Below are 24,732 nucleotides of genomic sequence, written 5' to 3' on the forward strand. Positions count from 1 at the left end.
TTTCCGCCACATGGTTTGGACGTAAATAAAAAAAAGTCGTCTTTCTGTTTATTCTGGTATTTCTGCTGTCAAATGTATCAGTTTTGATAAATAAGCTTGAAGACTTTAATTTCCTGGTTGTATAGTTACCCGTGAATTTTGAAGTCTAACGAGCTGTAACACTGTTGACTGATTCATCTGCTCATAAACCGATCACACACTGACACAGAAAATGATGGAGGACGAGGAGGATCTTATAAATGCTCCTAGCGCCAGCGAGGACGAGGTATTTAATATTTATATTTAGATTTATACATATAAATCTACATTATACACACCATCACATATACCCCCTTTTTGTTTGATATTTCTATCCCTTGGAGATCACTTGCATGAGACAGACTTAAGGTAGTACAAAACATATAAGCTAAATTTTTCCTATAATTCAATTTTTCTGAAATTTTTATATTTTTTTCTTTGGAATGAAATCTTTTAATACGTAAAATTTGAAAAAAATCCGACCTCACAATTTTTCCGCATATTGCCCCAAACCTACCAATGGAATCTCCTTTCAGTGGAGTGTAAAATGAAATAGTCATTGTTATAATTTTCTACACCATTAAGTTATTTTTCAAGATATTACAAATAGTTGTGCTGCTATTTAAACAGGAGACCTTCTTGTTACTAAATAATACTGAAGTACAAAACGAGGCTTTTGCGTTCTATGTAACTCACATTTGAATATTGGATTTTGTGCCCAAAATGATCTGACTAAACATTCAAAAACGCTAAGTTGTCACTCATGTATAGAATGCTTTTTAATACACAAAAGTCTTCCAAGTCACTTACAACTTTCATGCCATCATTTACAGAGTTCAAAAGCAAGATTAATGTAGCAGAAACTCTTTTTGCATTTTTTTTTTTAGCTGAACACAACCTACCATTTTCTGTGTCAGATCACTTTACAAAATTCAAAATCAGCAACTGTTAGTTAAAATGCTTCTTTGCAATAAAGTATTATACACATAAGTTTTAACACATATTTCTATTGTATATACCTATGAAATGCATGATAAATATGTCGTGAATGTCGTTACGCGCTATGACCAGATTTTTTACTTTCCAATCTGGTCATGACCAGATTTTCACATGTTGGAGGTTGGCAAGTATGACGTGAATTATTTGTCACCGGGCCAGAGGCCCTGGGTTCGAGTCCCTGGTTGAGACTTGACTTTTCACCACCTGTGACATATTAAATGCCTCATTTACCGACATTGTATATCTTGTGTACTATGTGTGTGCACATAGACAAAGAAATTAATCTACTGGAACCATTCTTCAGTCTAAATGTTGCCTTTTTTCACAGGATGATGACAAAAGACATGCGAAGTTGTTGGACGCCATCTCTGGGCTTGGCGGAAAGAAAGTGTCAGTAACTATAATTTAAAATTGACGTGTGACAGTAACTATAACATATATTATACATCACACATTGATGTGTGTCAGTAACATGAGTAACTATAACATAAATTATACATTGACAATGAACCATCAGCGTTTTGTGCAAAACAAAACATAATTATAAACATTTGCAAGTATTCAGAAGAAAAAAATCACTATTTTGTTTGTCTGCATGAATGTACTAACTACATACTGAATATTGAACTTTAATAAATTCATTTAGAAATCTAAATTCATGTACTACATTGTATTTTAAACTGATGGGGGAAGTATTTTTTACATGTTGTGTGTTGCATTTTGTTGATACAGAAACAAGAGAAGCCAGAGGACAGTGCCGACCAATCAGGTGTCAGAGTTCAACTTCACAGCGGCCACAGGTGACTGTAATGTATTGTACAACAGATTGAAAATCAAGTGAATAAGAGAAAAGATCGATGTGATGCACTAGAGACTTTTCCAAGGAAAAAAAAATATTTTGCTTACTTTATGCACTAATGAAGACTTTGCATTTGCTTACATTTGTGAATATTTACGGCATGTATTTAGTACTACTTACTGTTTTTCTTCTCAGATGACAGTAAGGTGAAGCTACATGAGTTGGTGGGGACTCTGAAGACTTCTGCCAAACATGGTTCTCTCAAGAACCAGCTAAACCGGGTCCAGAACCAGAAAGTTCTGTCAGTTCCCCTACCCAAGCACCAAAAAGAAAAGGTAAAGGAAGAGATTCTGATATAAATAGATCTGCAACATATGTCAACACAAGTCATAGCTTAAAAAAGGTCATTTAAGAGCATATTCTTAATATGCTTATATTATTCTAGGAACAAATATTACTGTACAGTTTAAACCAAAGGTAAATCTTATTAATATAACAGACTACCTGCAGATTATAAAAGAAGAAATCGTGTTGTCATGTGCTTGTAGAAATGAAATAATCACTGGGCTATCTCATTAATTACAGATTGAGAGAGAAGTGGCATACAAAAATACAAGCAAAGAGGTTTCTAAGTGGGACTCTGTTGTCAATAGCAACAGACAGGTAACCATAGTAATAGTCATCAAACACAATTGAGGGTCTGAAAAATATGCATGTTAAAAATTTTTGATAAAAAATATTTGAATAAATATAATATTGAGTAAAGAGTAGAATACATTTTGTGGACATACCTTCATTGTCAGTTTGAGTTTTAGAATACAACATATAGCTCTTGTATCATGTAATCAAGGTTGTATTCTTGGACCGATGTATTTTTTATACAGGCAGAACAGCTGCAGTTTCCTCTCCAGAAATCTGAAGTCCACCTACTGAACACAACAGGGAAGTTCAAACAGCTAAAGGTGAGTGACCAGCTGTAGAATCTAGGGGTTGTGAAGCCTTCAATATCGGCCATCAATACTGCATACACTGATTTTCTATTTAAAGGGGCATGGTCACGATTTTGGTCAAAAATTATTTTTTCAATTTTAATGTTTACAATGCTTCAGTATGGCATTTTAAATAGGCAACCTACATTGAGTGTCATTTGTTGAGTTATAAGCGAGTTACAGAGCTTACAGTTCTTCGCTATGTAAACAAAGCTTTTATTTACATGTTGAACGTTGAAGTAAAAATTTCAGTTTTAGACTTCAAATGAATGTGTTAATCGTTAGAAACAGTTTATTTATGCTTAAAATTAATAAGAAGATAGACAAATTACCTTGAAAAAGATTTTTACTGGTATATTGAACCTATATAAACAAAAACAGGGCACGAGCCTTGTTTACATGACAAAGAATTGTGAGCCTTGTATCATGCTTATAACTCTACGACCGACTCATTGGATCATTAGAAATGCATTCCTAAAGCAATGTAAATAATAAAAACAGAAAAATAAAATTTGACAAAAAAATCGTGACCATGCCCCTTTAATAACCCTCCCACCTTGTGTCTGAGTCTCTTCTCTACGTAAACTGATTTTCTGTTTAATAACCTTCCAACTTGTGTTGGCAGCCACGCACACCCCTGGAGCTGGAGATCGCGGCCGTATTGAGCGGGAATAGTGATGTTCTCCCCACTGAGAACAGGGAGCTCACCCCCGCAGAGGAGAGGGCACTGGCAGCCATGGATCTAGAGGAGGTAGGTCTTTACCTTGGTGATGACCTTGCAAGGTCATTTGAAATCTTTTAATAGCTACAGTGAATTCTTAGTTGAAGGCAAAATTTCACATTAACATATGCTTAAAATTGTGGCAAGCATATATCGCAGATTTTGAAATCTCTCAAGTTGATAACTGTTTTGACTTGTGAGTTATATGACATTACAACAAGTTTGGTACTCATCTCAACTGGAAATTGATACAGAAAAGCAACATTGCAGAATTAAGTAATTGAGTTAAATAAGGAATGTACAGTTTATGAAATGATGCAAATAGAACTTGCGGTAACTCTCGGGCTAACTGAATTTATTGTATCACACAGGCTAAAGAGCGTCGAGCAGAACTACAGAAGTTCCGAGCTCTGATGTCATACAAAGAAGCGAAGGCTAAAAGACAGAAAAGAATCAAGAGCAAAAAGTAGGTCAACTCTTTAGAATTTTATCATGATTGTTTGCTACAAAAAGCCACATCATAGTTAATCTTAGCACAAAGTATTTACGTATTCTGGGTCATTATTTTAAAAAATTGACAGATATCACATACAGGAGGTTGTTTTTATGATATTAACAGATATCACTTGGTGTCATTTTCATGATGTTGACAGATATTACCAGTAACATGTTGTTTTAATGATGTTGACAGATATCACAAGATATGTTTTATGATGTTGATAGATATTACTCTATATTGTATGATATTGACATATATCACTCGTTGTTTTCATGATGTTGACAGATACTACTAGATATTGTGTATGATATTGACAAATATCACTTGTTGTTTTCATGATGTTGACAGATACTACTGGATATTGTTGTATGATATGGACAGATATCACTTGTTGTTTTCATAATGTTGACAGATATCAGGATTTTGTTTTTGTAATGTTGACAGATATCACCGGGTGTTAAAGAAAGAGAAGCTGAAACATGAGAAGAAGGCTCTAGAGGAGTTAGAGAAGAACGACCCGGCGGCTTACCAGGAGAAAGTGGAGGATGTGGAGAGGCAGCGCATAGAGGTGATCTTACACACAATGAATAACTAGTGAAATTAGGAAGGGTGAAATAAGGGGAGGACTTTAACATGGCATAAACGTAGCAAAGAAAGATGCAGTTTACATCTGTCCAAAAAATAAAAGCCAGATTTTCAAAAAGTCTGCATGATGTTCTTGTGATTTTACATGGATATTCATTCCTCATCTCTAGTATTTCACAGTTTACATTAATCATACTGTAGAAGAAGAAATATTCGTTGAGGATTTAGTTTTATTATTAATTTGTTATTTTCATTGGCAGTATTTATCAATGAAATTAAATCCATGACGTATTTTCAACCCAAGTATTCATAAACACAGTGTTGATGTGAAATACATTTTAGAGATTACGTTATGACGAAATTAAATCTCAACATGATTTTATTTGATTTAAAAACAATGAAATTTAAACCCAATAAAAATATGTGCTTTTACAGTATTCAATGAGAACTCTTAACATCATTACCTAATCTCAAAGCTTTGAATATACATGACTGTATAAGATACTGTACCAGACAGTGTGTTGCTGTTAGTGGGAACATTTTAGCATTAAGTATAATGATACCGGTTTTACTCTGGTAATCTAATTCTTGTGATATCAAATAAGTTTTCCAAACTGCAACTTTTACAAGGTTATATACATGTATATTAGATATTGCTGACAGTATTTTGATACCTTTGTAGGAGCGAATGAGTTTGAAACACAGAGGAGGCAGTAAATATTCCAAGAAACAAATGCTGTATGCCAAGTACGACGACCAGGTAGGCAGTCACAATAGCTGAACAATTTAATTGCAGAGAACCGCTTATATTGTCAACAATGTTTAAAGATCAGAGGAATCGTACCTTTTGAAAAAAAAGAGCAAAAACATGCACCTGGTACAAATAAGACTGATATGGTACATGGATGTCATGCAAATCATGTTTTGTTTAAGCTTTTTTTTTTAACATCCTCGTCCATAGAGATTATTTTACCAATGAAAATTTTTTTTAAAACCAAAATGCAAAATGTTCTTTCACACAAAAAAATGCAAATTGAGCTTTGTGTTTCTTTACATCCCTTCCCAAAGATATTGATATGTATACCAGTAATGAAATGATTTCTGATTGAACAGGCCAGGCAGAGAGTCCAAGATATGCTGCACACAAGTAGGCAACTAACACAAAAGTCCGTCGCAGTGAGCGACAGTGAAGATGATGAAGAGGCGATGGACTCAGAAGATGAAATGATAGAGAGAGAGTTATCTTCCCTGTCTTCCAATCCCTGGATGAAGGTGGCAGCACAGCCAGTGGCAAAGTCCAAGTTTTCTCGCCCTGAGGTCGTGCTGAACAGTGAAGGAAAAGAGGAGGAGGAAAGTGAAAGTGAGTCTGATGAAGATGAAGATGTGCTGATGAAGATGGGGAGGGAACTAGAGAAGAGACAAAAGAAACCTGTACATGCTCATCTTGTGGAGGAAGAAATGGAAAAAAACATTCAAAAGCCAGAAAATCAAAGGCAGGAAAAGGAAAAGTCAGTTAAAGCTTCGGGGGAAGATGTCAAAAACTCACAAAATAAAAAAAATAAAACACAGAAAACGAAAAAGGCAGCTCCAAAAGTGGAAGAAAACATTGATGAGATCTTCCAAAAGCTGGAAGATAAAGCTCCCGATGACAGGAAGAAAATGGAGGAAGATGTGAAGAGAGATTCTGAAAATAAGAAAAAAAAGAAAAGGCGAAGGGGGAAAAAGAAGATGGAAGACCAGGATGATGAAGCAGAGAAGGCAGAGGACATGAATGATGCTCCTTTAATCAGTGAAGGATTGAAAAGGAAGAAAACCCTTGATGATCTGGAGGAAGATGAAGAAGAAGAAGAAGAGTCTATTTCTGGCAGATCTTCCATGATGGCAAAGAGAGAGACTGAAATAACAAACAATGGTTCATTTACTGAGGACAGTCCAAATACCAAAGAAGAAGTGTTTGTGGACCCCAAAAAACTCTTCACTCTGGAGACAAAGATATCGGACATTGCTAACCCTGAGGTCACAGGCAGAGATGGGGAGGAGGAGGAGTCTGACGGAGAAGAGGCCCAGCGCTCTATCATCGCTCAGGCCTTCGCTGACGATGATGTCATCGACGAATTTGTGAAGGAGAAGAATGCAATCGTGGATAGGGACAAGCCGACAGACATTGACCTTTTTCTGCCAGGCTGGGGGGCGTGGGGAGGGGAGAGTGTGAAGGTGTCCAAGAAGAAACGCAAGAAGTAAGTGCTGTGTTGTAGTAAAGGTTGTTATTTGAAGGAGCCTCAGCTGTTTTGCTAAGACCCATTCATGATAAATGCGGTACTGCTCTCTGGCAGGGCAAATTGATACACTTTGTCGAAGTTTAAGCAGGTAGATAATGAAATGACGTGAATAAACAATTGATGTTATGTCATATTTTACCAAACTATGTCATTTTGACCTGCATATAAGTAGTACCGCAGTTACCAATAGGCCCTATCGGAGAAACTTTATTTTCTTTCATTGTTAATCCATTTCCATACGCATGAACATTTTTTCACGCATGATATAATGAAACTAGCATCTTGCCAATTTATATGAAGTCTTTAATTATGAAAGTTACTCACATAGTTATGATCAGCTATTCCTAAAATTATGTTTTCTGGAGAAAAAAAAATTAAATAACAGTGTATAGCAAACAAATAAGATCTCAGAAATAAGTGATCTATAGGAAGATATCTGGTACAGTAATAAATGTACCTAAAATTATCTTTTTTGGAATAGTTATTATAAACAACATTCTTACGTGTATAACTAGGACCTACTGAAATAAATGTGATCTACAGAATGATATCTAGATCAGCAATATAAGTACCCTTACCAGTGATAATTGATTCAAATTCTGACTGTTATTGAGCTATTTAATAGAATGGCTTTATTAAGTTTTCATCATAGACCAGTAACAATCCAGTTTAGCTCCCTTGCATTATACAAATGGCAGATGGACTCCACTAAATAAATTATATTAGCTGCATTGGAGAATTGACATCTCAGCCAATATGCAGGCTAGACATAATCTGGATTGCACAATGTATATCAGACCAAAATTATAAGTTCAATTTTATGGACTCAATTAATTTTGCTTGATTGAACAACATGCAAAAATGAAAATTTTGATTTGACAAATTTTACTTTAAGGGTATACATGTATGTGAACTCTCATCAAAATTGCATCAATCATTTTGATGTTTCTTTTGAATTGCAGTTCATGACTCATTGTTAATTTAGACAAAATATTATTTCATAAGACTGTGGTCTTCTGTTTGCAGAGTCAGTTGGTAGATGCATTGTGAACATTTTGTAAAGTCTCCAACTAAAATTACCTATACATGTACATGATTGTCGTACATGAAGAGCTGCTGATCATTATAATAGGAGGTTTCCTAATTTGTCACAGTTTCAACATTTTTTAAAGTCATATAATATTACCAAGATTTCTGATTAAAAGTACTACAGATCAAGTATCTCTGATAAAGACCAGGTACTTGTGATAGTTGGAGCCGGGGCTGAAGTGGACCCTTAGGTTGTTCTCATATCTCAGTACATCCACTCCATGATAAAAAAATTATCTGGTGAAACAATTAAAACTATCCTCCTGACCCTGATTTGGTCAGTTTTTGTTAAGATATATACCGAGATTGAAGGTTAACATTGCTTGTTGGAGTAAATGTTGATAGCATTTGAAAAAACCACATTTTAATTGTCCAAAATTTTGATAGAAAACTCATTAGAATAAGAGAATTTAGATTTGACATTATAACAGGAAATTGTTTCTCTATTGAGCCTGTTATTTTTTCAGAGCCATCAATAGATCTGTTCTCATAAAATGATTATGTTTATGTTTCCATGGTAACAGGTTCATAATTAAAGCCCCGGAGGGTCCCCCGCGCAAGGACAAACGCCTTGGTAACGTGATCATCAGTGAGAAAAAGGACAAGGCCATCAGTAAACATCAGGTTAGTCTCTACAGGAAGGCATCAGGCTTGCTTATCACTTTTATGTTCTATCCTTTTAATTTTTGAAGACAAAACTGTGCACAAACTTTAGGTAGTTTGTAATTAAACATGCTCAATGACCCTAAGCAAAGGTTATATGAACAAGGTCAAGGATATATCCTGAACAATACAAGAAAAAGAACATAATTTGATCCCACGGTTATAGTTATAGCCGTTCACTAAGCTACAAAATACATAGTCATAAGTTAGAATATACAATGTATTTCAGTCTTGTATAGTAATGTCAGTATCAGTTTGAGCACATCGTTCCTTGTAGGTCAATGATCTCCCTTTTCCGTACGTGACGGTGGAGCAGTACGAGCAGGCTATCCGCGCTCCGATCGGAAAGACCTGGAACCCGGAGACAGCTGTGAAGGAACTGGTTAAACCAAAAATCGTCACCAAGCTCGGAGGAATCATCCAACCAATCAGCAAGGCTGACGTTTTTAAAAAAGACAGTAAAAAGCGCAAACCTGACATGGGTTTTCAAAATAAGTCTGCTGATACAAAGCATAAGAAGCGGAAGCACTGATAGGATAGTTTTATGTTTTGTCAGTGTCTTGAAATGATGTTTTTTGACAGCTTTGTTTATACAATGTATGAAATAGTAATGAAGATTAAAATGACAGTCTCACTTATATAAGTAGTTATTTTGATCCATTTTGTATATTAATTGTTCTTTGTTTTTGTTTAATATTATTGATGTCCAGATAAGTTTGATTTACAGGATCAATATATCAAAATATTTACATCTACTGAGTATGATTCCCTCTATTTTCTATGGAAACTTACTGTACAGTAATTCATAGCTCTGAAACTGACAGGACTTAAATCTACATGCCCAATTTTATTGATTGGTCGAAACCTACAGCTACATAAGAAAAATCACAGACTACACGAAATAATCCTGATGATGTCAGACTTAAAATTACGATATTAAGAGACAATTTGTCTGTTTCTTTTAGCTAACGTACTAATGTACGTGAAAGTAATTAAATGAATTTTTCATACTTAATATAATCAATCTTTTAATTTGTTAAAAGAAAGATATAAATATAAACAATAAAATGTTTTCTTTGATGATTCATGCGGGTTACAAAGATAGCAATTATTGCAGAAAAATTACAGTGGGCTATGTATTTTTACCACAGGTTGTCTTGATGGTTTTAAAAAAAAAAAAAAATGACACATAAAAAGCAATTTTTTTTAGATTATAACCAATTAATCTTATGCAATATTATTTTATTTTTAAAAAAAAAATGGGAAAATACACATGAAGGTGATAAGGTGACATTTATAAAAAAAAAATATACAGGAGAGGTAAAAATATACTAATAATTATCTTGATTTATCTGACATATTGAAAACATATGGGAGGAATGTCCTTTAAGATAGAATGTAATATGTAATCGGTTATTTCCGTGAAAAACTATTCCGGCCATATTTGGTTTAGATTTTATACCGACTATTTACAAAACCGCGTTATAACGCAACTTTTGATTGGTTGTCGCTATGTCACGTGATGTCAACAAAATGGGAAAATTTGTTCGCGAGATGGGTGCAATAGTTGATTTTAAAGTTTCTTTGGTGTTAAATGGGACCATCGCAATATATAGGTAGGTTGAACATTGACTTTTTTATTCTAGATTTATTCACGAGACAAAGAAACAAATTTGCAATAATCTTAAAGCTGCGATCGGGACAGGTGTAGAGCGGGTGTGAAATTAGTGTGGCTATCGCATGATATGTATCGTTTTGTGTAGGTCATTTAAAAATCGGAGCAGTGGGTGATTGATACTCTACATTGTGTTAATCTCTTGAGACCTGTATTTAAATAACGGAATTGTATAGCGCCATCGCGTCACTAGAGTGTGAATCTTTCAATTATAACGTCCTAATTCTACATACTTAAAGCACCCATATTTCACGACTGCTAGCCCATCAAATTTCAAGGATGTATTTTTTAATGGCGGGCCAATAAATGTTATTTGACAGCAATGTGATGTTATCTATAGGAAGTGAGAATTATACCTGTCTGTCGCAGTGCGGTTTAAATTTCTTTGGAGTGTTCCTTTAAAATATATATATATATGCATGATCATTCTGACTCATGAATGTATCTTAGTGAAAATTTCCTGGAATCACATTTTGGCTTAACTTATAATATAAGAGGACTTTCCACTAAAAACTTTGAGGTAATGACCAAATATAGGTCTGACATACCTGGATTAGTACAGATCAACATATATATGATATATAAAATTTGCTTAGATTGTGTAATTGTTATCGCATATACACAGGTATATTGAGAATGTGACACTTCTAAAATTATTCTATGAAGAGAAGCTTTAGGAAAAGATACAGTCAGTTTTTAATGTTCAGAAATTATCATGTTAATTATTTTGTGTTTAAATTATTAAAAAAAAATTATTTTATTCACTTTCAGATTAAAAAGTTTTGGGATATGTGCTGTTCTTCAGTAGTGGTGGAAATATTTGGATAAAAAGAATGTCAGAGAGGCCTAAGGCAATAGTGTTTAGAATAAATGACCATGGCCAAGGTCCGGAGGTTCTTCGTCAGGTTTTCTTAGAACGTGGGTGGATTGAGTTTGATGAGGATTTGCAGGAAGATTACGACTGGAATATTTGGTGGAGAACATCAAGGTTCCGTAACTGCGATTACGACAGTATCCAAAAATGGCAGAGGTTAAATCACTATCCAAAATCTACGGGTATTACAAAGAAGGATTGCCTGGCGCGGAACTTGAAGCGAATGAAAGGTGTCCACGGGGCTGGGGTGTACAACTTCTGTCCAATGACGTTTAATCTTCCAAATGATTACACCCGATTTGTCGCAGAGTACAGCAAGCTGAAACAAAAACAAGGCGAAAACAAAACAATGTACTGGATTTGTAAGCCGGCTGACATGTCAAGAGGAAGGGGCATCTTCATCTTCAGTGATATGTCGGATCTTCAATATGACTGCAATGCTGTTCTCCAGAGGTACATTTCTAATCCTCTTTTGATTGGAGGGTATAAATTTGATGTTCGAATCTATGTAGCTGTACCATCATTTCATCCCCTGACAGTTTATATATACGAAGAAGGAATCGCTAGATTTGGAACTGAAAAATTTGATCTTTCTTCTTTAAAGAATGTTTTCTCCCATCTCACTAACACATCTATAAATAAACATAGTCCGGCTTATACGACTGATAAGGAACGAATCGGACCGGGCTGCAAGTGGACACTGACCCAGTTACGGTATTACTTCCATCAAAATAACATTGACGACAGCGTGCTGTGGATCCGGGTCATGAACCTCATTATTCTGACCGTCCTAGTCCAGGCTCCTCAAGTCCCTAAGATGGAGAACTGTTTTGAGCTGTATGGATTCGACGTCCTGATTGATGAGAATCTGAAGCCATGGCTGCTGGAGGTCAATTTCAGTCCTTCACTGAGCTCAGATTGTCAGACAGATATATTAGTCAAAAAGCCTCTGCTTCATGATCTGATGGATCTCATGCATTTCAAAGACCAAGACAAGGAAAGAGGGGGTGATGTGTACAGGCAGTTGACCAATCGATCCAAGGCCCTGGAGACGGATCGGTACTCCTCTGTCAGCCGAACTGGAAGAAGTTCCGCCATCAACAGAAGTTCATCCAATTTCCAGAAAAGTCTCAGTGCTCTCAGCAAGCAACAGTCCACAGTCAAAGAGAGTACGTCCTACATCGAACAAGACAACGAAGTGGAGAAGAAGAAAGAGGCAGAAAAGATGTGCTATGGGTTGCCATTGGTCAATCCTGCAGACGATGACAAGCGGCCAGATAGTGCGAGTTCTGGTGTGTCCAGTGCCGGGAGTGAGAAGTTGGATGAAGTCACAGCGGAGCACAAGCCGATTATCCACAAGAGTGCCAGCGCTGGTCAGTTGACACGAGAAAAAAGCCGAACATCTGTGACATTCAGTATAGGTCCGCCTAGCTCTAGGTCCATCGTAAAAGCTCCTAGTCTGACGGACATGAATAACAATCAGCCCACTAGTCAATCTGTGATCCACACGACCATCGGTCCGGTTCAGACCGTGTTTGTACGCAGGTCCAGTACTCTGTCCTCAAATTCCAAATCTCATAAGGCTGAGAAGGGATCCTTAAAGAGTTGTGCTACCTCCGACAGTGCAATATCCAGTCTCTACTCGGGATCAGGGAGCGAGAACTCGGATCTTGTGTCGCTTCCCGAGGAGTCTCGAAGACGGTCCAGTAATCTTGTCACTGGACAACGAAGGCCCAGTTACACATATGGTCAGACCAGTGACAACACATCAAACCTCAAGAATAGCAGTGACCAACCAAAGAGCTCCTTAACTAAATCCTCATCATCTAGTCAACTATCATCAAAAATCAAATCTCTCAGACCTAGTGGAAACTCTAGTGCTTTGAGGAAAATTTCCTCCTCTGGAACAGTGACCCCAAAGCCAAATTTGTACCCCCAGAGGGCAGCAAGTCGAGCCCAGCAGATGAACTACGAAGCTCCATCATCACAACGAGAAGTTCGTTCCTTGTCCCACCAAAGCAATACACAACGAAGCCAGCCCAGGCGCTTCACGCCAGCCAACGAATCTCAGGCACCCTTTACAAAGGTCTCGTTACGGAAATCTCAGGGCAGTAGGTTGGGTGATCAGGAGGGTGCTCACCCAACTCGACGAAGCATCAATGGATCTCGCATGAACATTCGTAATCGAGCTCAACTCAACAGCCAGCAGGGAAAGTCAAAGGTCAAAGGTCCTCCGTCAAGGGTCGGTAGTTTCTACCTTGCTTTTCCTTTTAGTGAGGTCTCCTACAAGACGGCCAATGGATCGCTAGATGCCCATGTAGTTATTCGAGAGTCGCAGAAGAATTTGCGAGAAGTTCTTCATAACATTGACAAGAGTAAGGGAGAGAAGAAGACGGGCGGCTTCCTTCCGTTTGGTGCCAAAGAAGACGTCGATGGAGAGAGACTATGGCCGCCCGTCAAGCCTCCTCCGGAAGTCACATGACCATAGAGCGTAAGTTTAATTTTAATTATTATCAAACTACCTCCCCTTGTGATTAGAAGTTCAGCTGACACTAAAACAATGACTGATTTGTATGAGTGTATGTTTATAGCAGATCTGTTTACCTTAGCTTTAAGAATAATGCAGGCTTATTGTCTATTATTCTAATTTATAGAAATATCTGCAATAATCAAAGGAAAGTGGTTTAAATATACAACTTTTCTGCAAGTTTTATTGTATAGCCCATTGAGACTGACTTACTAAAGATCTTTGTCAGGCTTTTAAGATTTTAGTTTTCATGTGCAATCAACAATGTTCAAAGAATCAAGTTGCGTACATGGGGATCTGAATTTGTGAAGTATCTCTGTAAGCTTTAAGTATATTAGTCAGCAATAGTTGGTGCAGGTTCATAAAAGAACCATTTATCTTCAATGTAGAGATTTTTTGCCGTGAAGGTACACAATATAGATCGATGCATACAGAACAAAATCAAACTTTCCAGATGGGCATTGTGCTCTCTGATGTTTAAAATCCACTTAGAGATGGAAAAGTTAAAGCCTGAACTAAAGCAGTGGCTTTATTTATCCATTCCTGTTATGCAATCTTTTTTTTCTAGGGTAATAAATGGTGTTTGAAATAGTGTAGCCATGTTACCTTTTGAAGATCAATGGCTTATTTAGCAGTTATGACTCATGAATCATCGTGTCTGGTCTGGATTCTACTGCCTTATTTTGTGACTGATCCAATTTTGCACTAAAACTACATGTAGTTTGTTTTCTCAAAAACTTACTACGTGTACTTTAACTTGACTATGCTGCTTTATAATATTGAGCTAGCTAGATGTCTGGAATTAAACTGACAGTAATTATTATAAAGCTATATCTTTTTACTTGACCATTTATACTGCTTTATTTTGAGCTGAAACTTAAGTCTTATGCAAATAGAACAGTTTGAAACTTATTTTTCTAACTTGACTATACTGCTTCATTTTGAGCTATACTGACTGCTAATTAAAGTCTAGAATAGAACAAGTTTTCTGAAAAATCTGCTGTTTTAATCTGACTCTTCTATTGGCACTTCATTTTGTGCTAAAGCTTGATTTAAGTCTAATCAGAAAAGAACAGCTTTCCCAAGAATATTCCCAAGAATATACGTTTAATTTGTCAAAATGTTTATAAAGTCAGGGATCGAGTTATAGAATTGCAAAGTTTCAGAGAAGCATTGAAGAACAAGTTTTATGGATTGGCAGGAATTTTTCACATTTTTAACTGTTGCTTGACATTGAAAGTACAGGTGAATCTCGATAACTCGATCTTTAGGGGACAATGATTTAACTTCGAGAGATCGAAAGTTTAAAATAATCCGGAAATTTTTGTTCTTGTATTTTGGTTCTAAAATTATAGTAGCTGGAAATTTATATTTATAACGTGGAAGGACAGTCTGACATGATTTCAGTCGTATTTTCTGCTGCATTACTTCAATTTAAACAATACAGAACTTACTTGTGTGGTTATTAAGTGTATTTTTCACGTTAAAACATTTTTAAGCATAATATGTTTTCATCATTTTAAATAAAGAGCATTTACCGTAACATTCACAAGTTGTTGAAATTATAATCACTTACAAACTACCTATCTACCCTTTGAAGGAAGAAAGGAGTAGTGTCACTTATGTAATCAACCAATTAACACTACCACGCTAGCCCCCAGTAGTTCACTCAACCATCCAGATAAGGTCCACGCGGAACTATAATTATATGCTTGATCGGCTGCGTGCATGTGTACATAGCAACCACTTCGAGTTATCAAGCGTGAAAAACAATTAAATATGTATAACGGGACCCAGGTTTTACTTTGAGAGATCAAGAACTTCGAGAGATCGGAGTTTGAGAGATCAGAAGTAAATTTGCTTAGTTATATAGAGAAAAAAATTGGTACCTTGAGTTCACTTCGAGAGATCAAGAACTTCGAGAGATCGAAGTTCTCTCGAAGTTCGAGCCATCGAGTGTCACCTGTACTCTAAACTATATCTGGTTAAGCTTAAAACAAGTTTTATTGAACTACTGTAAACGTATTATACATATTTAGCAAGTAGGATATTTAGCGGAAAATTATTTTCAACAAATTATCATGGATTTGAAATAGCATATTTGTGAATGTGCCTATTCTGATATACGGTACATAGGAATGGCATTTAGTGATGTACTTGATTTGGCGAAAGCAGCTTTTTGCGAAAAATGCCAAAAAGAATATTAATATACACAGCCAATTGAAATGTAATACGTTTACAGTATTTTCTCTGCTATTGGAGTAAATTTCTTTAAGTTACTATGAGAAGCAATTACTGAACAAAAAGTTACTTGACGTGTTGATCAATCTGCATGGACATTATACTCTCAAGTTCTTAACTAATGTCATTGTGTGTAAGCAAGAGAATTAAGCTAGTATAAAACATAAGTTTAGTATGTTAAACAATATCTATATACTGCTTAATCTTTATTTCCAAGAAAGTTACTGAATTGAAGGATATCTATGCACACCCTCAGTGCAGCCTCTAACTTTAACATTGTACCATATGAGCAAAGAACATTCAATCAACAAGGACCTGTTTAGTCTATACTGTGCATGCATCTGTATAATTATATTATTATCAGCTATTATTATGCCTCCTGTCAGTTTGTTGCTATATATTCAATACTCATCTATTTTCGCATAGTATACATAGGATTTATATAGCGTAAGCATACTATGCCGAAATAGAGCACGGCAAATGTTTTCAATGAAAATCTTACAAGCGCCGACAGCGGGTTTCAAACTCACGATGCTAAAATCATTCCAGCATGAAGCGAAACGTGTTACCGCTATGCTATATTTGCTGATAATGTTACACGGTATTTATGTATATAAAACATAGATTTATACGACTGACATCAAGCAATTAAAATTATTAATCTTTCCAAAAACACTTCATTATTGACGACGATTTTAAAGTTAAAGTTTCTGATAAACTTTTGAACAAATTGATTGAACATTTTTCAAAGAAATTCTACATGAGAATCACAAAAATGCTTTTTTAAATGACGCTTGATAAAGAATGTACAAGAAAAGAATTCAATGAGATTTCGTTTGCTAAACATTTTGAGTTTTCTCTGTAAGGCCAAACGTCTCTCATTTCTTGAAAAGAACATAAACCTTTGTTGACTTTTTATTGTACAACAACTTGTTGATTAAATAAACAACCATATCAATTGATTAATTTGGAAAAAAAAACAAACGCTTGCTTTTCCGGTGATTATTTTTAGAGACTAGTCAACACTCAAATGTCACAGCTACTTATAGCAAAGCAAGTCAGTATGTTCAACAGTCGGCATAATAATAACAATAGTGTTGTGTTGTGCATGTACTATGCCTAAATAGTAGTCAGGGTTTGATACATAGTGCACTCGCCTCCGGCTCATGCACTATGTATCAAACCCTGACTACTATTCAGGTATAGTACATGCACAACACAACACTATTATATAAGTATATGTACTTAGCAGAGTACCCCATTTTATTTTTTATCCTTAGCATATATAGGTTATTTTTCTATTGCTAGGATACATTTTTTTCTTTGTCATTGTAAAAAATATTGAACTTTTACACAGTTACAGTTAAGTAATCATGGAATGATTACATATGTTAAATCATTAACTTTGATTTAGTCCATATGTCAGTATTTAGGGCGATACATGTTGGCAAGTGACTCTTAGGTTAATGCTGAAGTTTAAAGTTCTTAACGGTTGTAGTCTGTAATGGGTGATTGTGCCAAAGATAAAGTCACATTTTACAGCTTACCAATCACCGTCACAGCAAATCTACTGACCAGTTGCCAGAGAGGCAAGGCTCTAGTAAACCTTGGTGATCCCAACCAGAGAAACAAGGCTCTAGTAAACTTAAGTGCTCCAATCAGAGAGACAAGGCTCTAGTAAACTTAAGTGCTCCCAACCAGAGTGGCAAGGCTCTAGTAAACTTAAGTGCTCCCAACCAGAGTGGCAAGGCTCTAGTAAACTTAAGTGCTCCCAACCACAGAGACAAGGCTCTAGTAAACTTAAGTGCTCCCAACCAGAGTGGCAAGTCTCTAGTAAACCTTAGTGCTCCCAATCAGAGAGGCAAGGCTCTAGTAAACCTTGTTGCTCCCAACTAGAGAGGCTAGGCTATAGTAAACCTTGTTGCTCCCAACTAGAGAGGCTAGGCTATAGTAAACCTTGTTGCTCCCAATCAGAGTGGCAAGGCTATAGTAAACCTTGTTGCTCCCAACCAGAGTGGCATGGCTCTAGTAAACTTAAGTGCTCCCAACCAGAGAGACAAGGCTCTAGTAAACCTTGTTGCTCCCAATCAGAGAGGCAAGGCTATAGTAAACCTTGTTGCTCCCAATCAGAGAGGCAAGGCTATAGTAAACCTTGGTGCTCCCAACTAGAGAGGCTAGGCTATAGTAAACCTTGTTGCTCCCAATCAGAGAGGCAAGGCTATAGTAAACCTTGGTGCTCCCAATCAGAGAGGCAAGGCTATAGTAAACCTTGTTGCTCCCAATCAGAGAGGCAGGGCTCTAGTAAACCTTGGTGCTCCCAACTAGAGAGGCTAGGCTATAGTAAATCTTGTTGCTCCCAATCAGATAGGCAAGGCTCTAGTAAACCTTGGTGCTCCCAATCAGAGAGGCAAGGCTCTAGTAAACCTTGGTGCTACCAATCAGAAAGCTAAGCATCTAGTAAAAACGTGTTGCTCCCAATCAGAGAGGCAAGACTGTAGTAAACTAAGCTCTAGTAAAGTTTTGTGCTCCCAATCATAGAGGCAAGGCTCTGGCAGACTTTGGTGCTCTCATGCAATCAGAGCTCTTTGGGCTAACACTGCAGTAATATTATAGTGTAAGTCACCCAATTTTGTAAAATAAATTAATGATGTGAAAGAGCCAAGTTTACAACTTCAGTTATACACATTTATTGAAACTTATTACATTTATTTATTACATTATTTTTATTATTTATTACATTTAAGTTTACATGTACATTGTAATTAATAGGGTATATATCATATTTAGGTTTGATGGGATAATAAAGATTCTATCATCAGATATACTATATATTATGCAATAAATAAATGTCACACAGCATTATTATTTTTTTACCCCCAGGTATCTATGGCATATGCTACTCAATATTTACTAAAGTGTTAAATAACTATTGAAAACAGAACAACATATTGTGCCTCAAATTGAAAAATTAGATAGTTCAGAACATTATAGTCACTGTTCATTCTGAGATATTGTGATATGTTGATGGTCCAATAAAATCCTTGTAGCTTGTAGCCCCCCCCCCCCACCCCCCCAACTTACTGGGAACTCGCCCCACAAAATAGGCTGTCTGACAGAACTTGACCAACATATATACATGTTCAAATTCTAGGACAACTTATCTTTATAATGCACTCAAGGTCATACCCAACAAAAAGAAATGTAGGGTTTATAGATGACTTAATAAGTCTTGGAGCATGGATGTATTATGCTGTTTGTGAAATGAATGGCTTGGCTGTACAGGTTATTTAAGTCCCCACAGATCAGGGTAATCCTCTAGCCATCATTAATCCCCACAGGACGCATTATAAGGGACCAAGTACTTTCCTCTTTACCTATATACATGTACGGTATATTAATTCGATCTATTGTTCTCCGGCCAGTCTGTGGATTCTTAAGTATTGGTATGCATAACAATAATCCATTAAGTTGTAAGGTGTTTTGTTTTCATACACTTGTCTTTTAGCCGTTACAATGTACTATAATGTTCTATTAGGTGGCCTGCCTCTATTTATGATTTATTCCAATTTTGCGCGCATTTTACAGTCAGGTACTGGTATATAGAAGAAAGTTGTGCTAGTAATATATAGCCATCTTTAATTTTGTTTTCTGACACTTCATAAAAATTAAACTTACTGAAACAGTTATTAAGACGCTGTTTTCTCTATGCTTGTTAACAGGAGAAGTAGCTTCCATAAAGTACAAAATAAGTAATTTACCCCCACCCCCTCAAATTAATAAGAATACATAAATTTCAATTTATATTGTCAATGAGTTGTTTTACTCAGACGAGGAAGAGCTGATTAAACTGTGTTTTAAATGGATGCGTTGACTCTCGTTTTTGTTTTGATGGAACAAGTAGGAATTATGTTATTGTTAATACACATACCATATACAGTTGAACTTTGATATCTCGAACACTGATATTTTGAATACAATGGATATGTCAAAGCGATTTGTAAGTCCCAACTACTTATTTTTAAGGTATTTTACTCTCTATATCTCGAATACTCGGATATCTTGAAGTTTTTAAACAGTCCCATCTAGTTCGACTGTATATCAAATCTTCCTCTTCATAGTCCTTTTTATCATAATGATTTTAAATCAATATTGAACAGCAAAATATAGAATACCGGTACTCGTACATTTTGTATGCATCTATTCAAGCACTATAAAAAAATTTTTAAAGTTAAAGTGAGCATCAAAACAAATGGCAAATGGAACATTAAATTTTATAACTTCAGATTTAAATTTTATAATTACAGATTTACATATTTTTCAAAATATTTGCAACACAAGATAAAACTACATTGACATTTATATAAGGGCTCAGTAAAGCACCAAAATTCTGGAACAAGTACTGCAATTAAAACCAGGAAATCAATAACTTCTAAAGTAGAAAATGGGTGGAAAAAGTAGGGACCAAATATATTGCCTGTGTTGGAGACAAAAGGTGATCCCTGAATTATTTAGTAGATAATGTGAAGTAACCATATATGCACCTGATTTTTGGACAGTTAAATATCTTGGTGAAGCTATTGGTGTGTACAAGACTGTGTGCACATAGAAAACACGGAGAACACCGATAGTCCTCTCTTCACACCCTAGTGTATAAATTGTATAGTCTGCTGTATAAGCATGTCTCCAAAACACACATTGCATGCAACTCTCCGAGTTCTATAGATCCGGATTTCATTCCAACAAGTGGTCAGGGTCGTTTGAACTCTTTATTTGGTCAGGATCGTTTGAACTCTTTATTTGGAATAAAGAAAAAAAAATATGTTTGAATGTATGGGATTGATTCAAGGCTCTGAATTTGTCCTTATCTCTTGTGATGACGGGTAAACCACGGCCTGCATATTTTGTGTTTAATGCCGCACATTCAATCTCATTATTCTATATTGTAAAACTTTTATATTCTGACAGAGTAATCTAAAGAAAACAGGAAAATTGCTTGTACATGATAGTAAGCAAACACTTAGGGCAAAGAAAAAATATATATTAGGGGCGTTTGAGTGCATGAGACGGACCTTGAGATTCGGAAATCACCTAGCTCTGCCAACAGCTATGAGTTACAAGATTTACTGTACAGTGAATAGGTTTACATAAACCCGGGAGTTTTACAGGGTGCATATATATTTCTTGGTAAAAGAATTTTTTTAAATGTCGAATAAAATTAAGGCTGTTTCAGTAAATCTCTTAATAGTCAGACTATTTCATAATACCTGTATTGTTATACCCCTGTAAAACAGTTACTATATAACTCCTTACGAAAAAAAGTCCAACATTTTGACTGTTGGACTGGAACTGTTGGATTGGAACTGTTCAAATCGACTGTTAAAAAAGACTGTTGACCGGTGACGTCACATTCCGCGAAAACGTGTTATTGATTAGAAGGGGTATAACAAAACAGTTGTTGACTGCGTCTCGGGCAACAGTTGATCTGTCGGACCGGCTCGCAAACTGTTGCCTTCGGCCTTGGGCAACAGTTTGCGAGCCGGTCGGACAGATCAACTGTTGCCCTCGACCCCAGTCAACAACTGTATACTGTTATATATAATAGCTGACAGTTTAACTGCGATTCATTATACCAGGACTTGTTCTTCAGTACCATATTGTTTTTTTTAAAGAAGTATTTATTACCATATTCCTTTGTTAATATTATTAATAGATATCAAAGGGGAGAAATTGTTATGAACGAAAAAGTGAAAAACTGTTTAAGATATGAATTGATTTTTATTATACCCAAATTTAAATTTAAAAAAAGACTGCAATTATAATATTTTTTTGGCTTCAAATGATTATAATTAAAATGTTTCTACGGAAGGTATTTTTTGCATTCAAAATAAATAAATGAAGATCTTGCTTTAAATTAATTGATAATTATCACTAATATGGAACATTTTAAATATTTTAAATTAATGTTTAATGATATTTTAACCTTTATTATAGTTGGTGTGAACTGTATAGAACTAACGAAATTTCTTACGCAACAGAAAAAAAAAACTGATAGGAATCGGCCTTCAGTAGCCGGGGAGATCAGTCGAAGATTATATGCACATTGATAATAAGCGTTTAGAGCGAGTGACATGTAGCCAGACAGTAGCTCTACCCCGGCTATACCCTAGCACTGCCACCGTAGACCCTCGACAAAGCAGCCATTATGTACGGGGGCTTTAACAACTTGTTCAAACACTGATAGGGCTGACCTGAAGCATTCATTCCTAGCCCAATTTTTGGATACATAGACCGTTTAATTTGTAGTGCTTGATAACTTGACTATCATTTACACAGATTTAGGAAAAGCCTTTACTTAGCAGTTTGACTGCACCAAACTCTTAGGTTGCATATGCATTGTCAGAGACTTTGATTTATATATATTATTTGAACATTAGTGAATTTAGTTTCAGATGAACAAAATTAATATTTTTAAGTCATTTGGTGTTATAAAAACAAAACAAAATTAACTTATAAAATATTTGTCACCGTGATGAAAAATACAGTTTTATGTTTTAGACATGAAGTAACGTTGGAGAGAATTCTGATGCTATAGTCTGTTTTTCAGAAATTTATCTTCTTAACTGCCACATTGACAAGTTATTTAAAATTGGGAAAACATAAAATTAAAATTATAAAACACACATATTTTGTTTTATTTTAATTATATTCAGTTTTCAGGGTACCAGTTAAATACATGTACATGTATGGTATAGATTAGGAGGAACTTTGCTGTGAAAACTGAATTGATCAATTTATTGAAAATTTCAACTCATTTCTTAATTATTGTCTGTTTGATATTTGCCAAAGAGCCGTTATAATTTGCAGCATTAAAAAATTACCTCTTGGTAAAAGTGATATGTATATTGTGTGCTGTTGCATGACCATGCATGAATAATATCAATAAATTATAAACCTTGGCGCAAAAAAAATGTCTATATTGTTTAGATTTGTCTTGTACCTTTAAATATACTCATGCTAAGATCTTATTCTGATAATTCATGCAAACACTTAAAATGATAAAGCTGATGATATGTAAGTACATGTATCACAAACATACATGTAAGGTTAAGTAAATACACTCAGTTCATGCAGTTCTTTAAGGTTGAAGGCCAGAATTTTACATAAATACTTCATCACACACCTTTTATTTATTTGAGGACTTGAACTTCTGATTGATTTTAATTTTTTGTTTCGCCCGATTCTCTTTTTTATGACATGAACTTTCAATCCCTTTTAAGATCTTAATTGAAATTTACTGATTTTTTTTTTCTTTTAACCATAAATTTCTAACTTGGGGCGTTCTGAATTTATATATAGCTCAATTACTTAAACTTTCAAATAAAACATCGATAAAAAAAGGACGGGTGTTAAAAATCAATACTGCATTATCGATTTCTGCTGAGATTGGCCATAAATTGTTTCTCTTTACACTTTAGAGTTTGTTTTTGGTGTTTATTCTATAGACAATATGTCAGTGAAATTAAGAAAATAAATCTTTGATTATGTAGAAAACCACACACTGTGTCTAATCTTTGATGGAATTTAAACCCAAGATACCAAACTTGAAATTTCTGTTTTTCAGATTGGATTTTTTTGTTGGAGAAAAATGTTTCATTCGAGATCTGGATGAGCCAATGGAGTCTGGCCAAAACCCCAAATCTCAGCACAGACCACAGATGATGAGGAAAACCCAAAACTACCATATCTTTCTTATAGTACCCAGTGTAAAATTTTATGTTGAGTTCATTAATATAGAAATTGCTCCATTTATGTTTGAAAAATCAATCCCAGATTTCTATGGTTTGTTCCTTTTGTAATTATGTAAAATTAAACAAAAAATCATTTAAAAAAATTAAAATTGTGCATTTTGAAATTTTAAAAGAGTAAAAGAAAAATTTTTTTTTTTGAAAATTCATATTGTGACAGCATTTATCATGTTACTGCCTCGTGTATTTTCCTCCAAAAGAACTAAAAACACACAATTTATTGGGTCATTAAGACACTTTTGAAGTTTTGATGAAGATTACTATTTTCATGGTGTACAAGTTATCCCCCATTTTAGGCATTTATACACCTCAATTATTAATTTTAATACCAAGACAGCATGGCCATTTTGTTTTTCGTACTCCATGTTTTGTTGCAGTGTTGCAGGAAATGTACATAGATATTATTTATTTATTTATCTAATTTATGAAGTGCTGGCTCCGATTTCACAAAAAAAACTTAAGTCAAATCTCAGACTTAAGACTGAGTTTTTTCTCAAATATTTGAGTTTTTTCTCAAATTTGAGAAAACTCAAATCTCTGCATTTCACAAAAAAATCTTAGTCATGTTTTTTACTCAATTTGAGAAAAAACTTAAGTTTACTCCATAGCAGACTTAAGTCAAATCTCAAATATGAATATGTCATTAACATCATTAATACAGTATTATATTGTCTGTAATGTTCATTTCATACATCTATTCCACTCAATGATCAGCGTATATGCAATATTTCATCCAGGTTTGATAAATATTTTTTTCATTAAAAAATAGTAATTTTGGCGGAGTTATCTCCCTTGACAAAAATGTAAACAAAGGGAACTAATTCATTTGTTTGTGTTCAATGGAATAACTGTGCAGTGATTCTACTTCCTATTGATTTTAAGGTAACCATTATGTATTAAATGTGTTCTTTTGTTTGCTATATAATATATAAGATCATATAGATATGTCATCTATAACTACACTCAGGT

The 24,732-nt window shown here is 35.1% G+C and overlaps 1 protein-coding gene across 1 annotated transcript; it reads left to right on the top strand.

The window, feature by feature from the left end:
• LOC128183137 (uncharacterized) lies at window positions 1-24,147 on the top strand. The gene is made up of 15 exons (XM_052852035.1): window positions 1-265; window positions 1,346-1,407; window positions 1,750-1,817; window positions 2,012-2,151; window positions 2,402-2,479; window positions 2,701-2,778; window positions 3,431-3,556; window positions 3,898-3,992; window positions 4,470-4,593; window positions 5,293-5,370; window positions 5,724-6,847; window positions 8,503-8,602; window positions 8,919-9,083; window positions 11,201-13,681; window positions 23,580-24,147. The coding sequence occupies exons 1-14, from the start codon at window positions 212-214 to the stop codon at window positions 13,670-13,672; spliced, it is 4,764 nt and encodes a 1,587-aa protein (XP_052707995.1). The 5' UTR covers window positions 1-211; the 3' UTR covers window positions 13,673-13,681; window positions 23,580-24,147.
• The last annotated feature ends 585 nt before the right edge of the window (window positions 24,148-24,732 follow it).

This window comes from Crassostrea angulata, chromosome 5 (assembly GCF_025612915.1).
Source record: "Crassostrea angulata isolate pt1a10 chromosome 5, ASM2561291v2, whole genome shotgun sequence".
NCBI classification, from domain to species: Eukaryota; Metazoa; Mollusca; class Bivalvia; order Ostreida; family Ostreidae; genus Magallana; species Magallana angulata.

Excerpts from the sequence above, each read along its gene's own strand:
- LOC128183137 (XM_052852035.1), top strand. The coding sequence starts at position 212 with ATGATGGAGGACGAGGAGGATCTTATAAATGCTCCTAGCGCCAGCGAG. Across the intron at positions 2,152-2,401 it reads CCAAGCACCAAAAAGAAAAG|ATTGAGAGAGAAGTGGCATA; the intron begins GTAAAGGAAGAG and ends CATTAATTACAG. Across the intron at positions 3,993-4,469 it reads AAAAGAATCAAGAGCAAAAA|ATATCACCGGGTGTTAAAGA; the intron begins GTAGGTCAACTC and ends TAATGTTGACAG.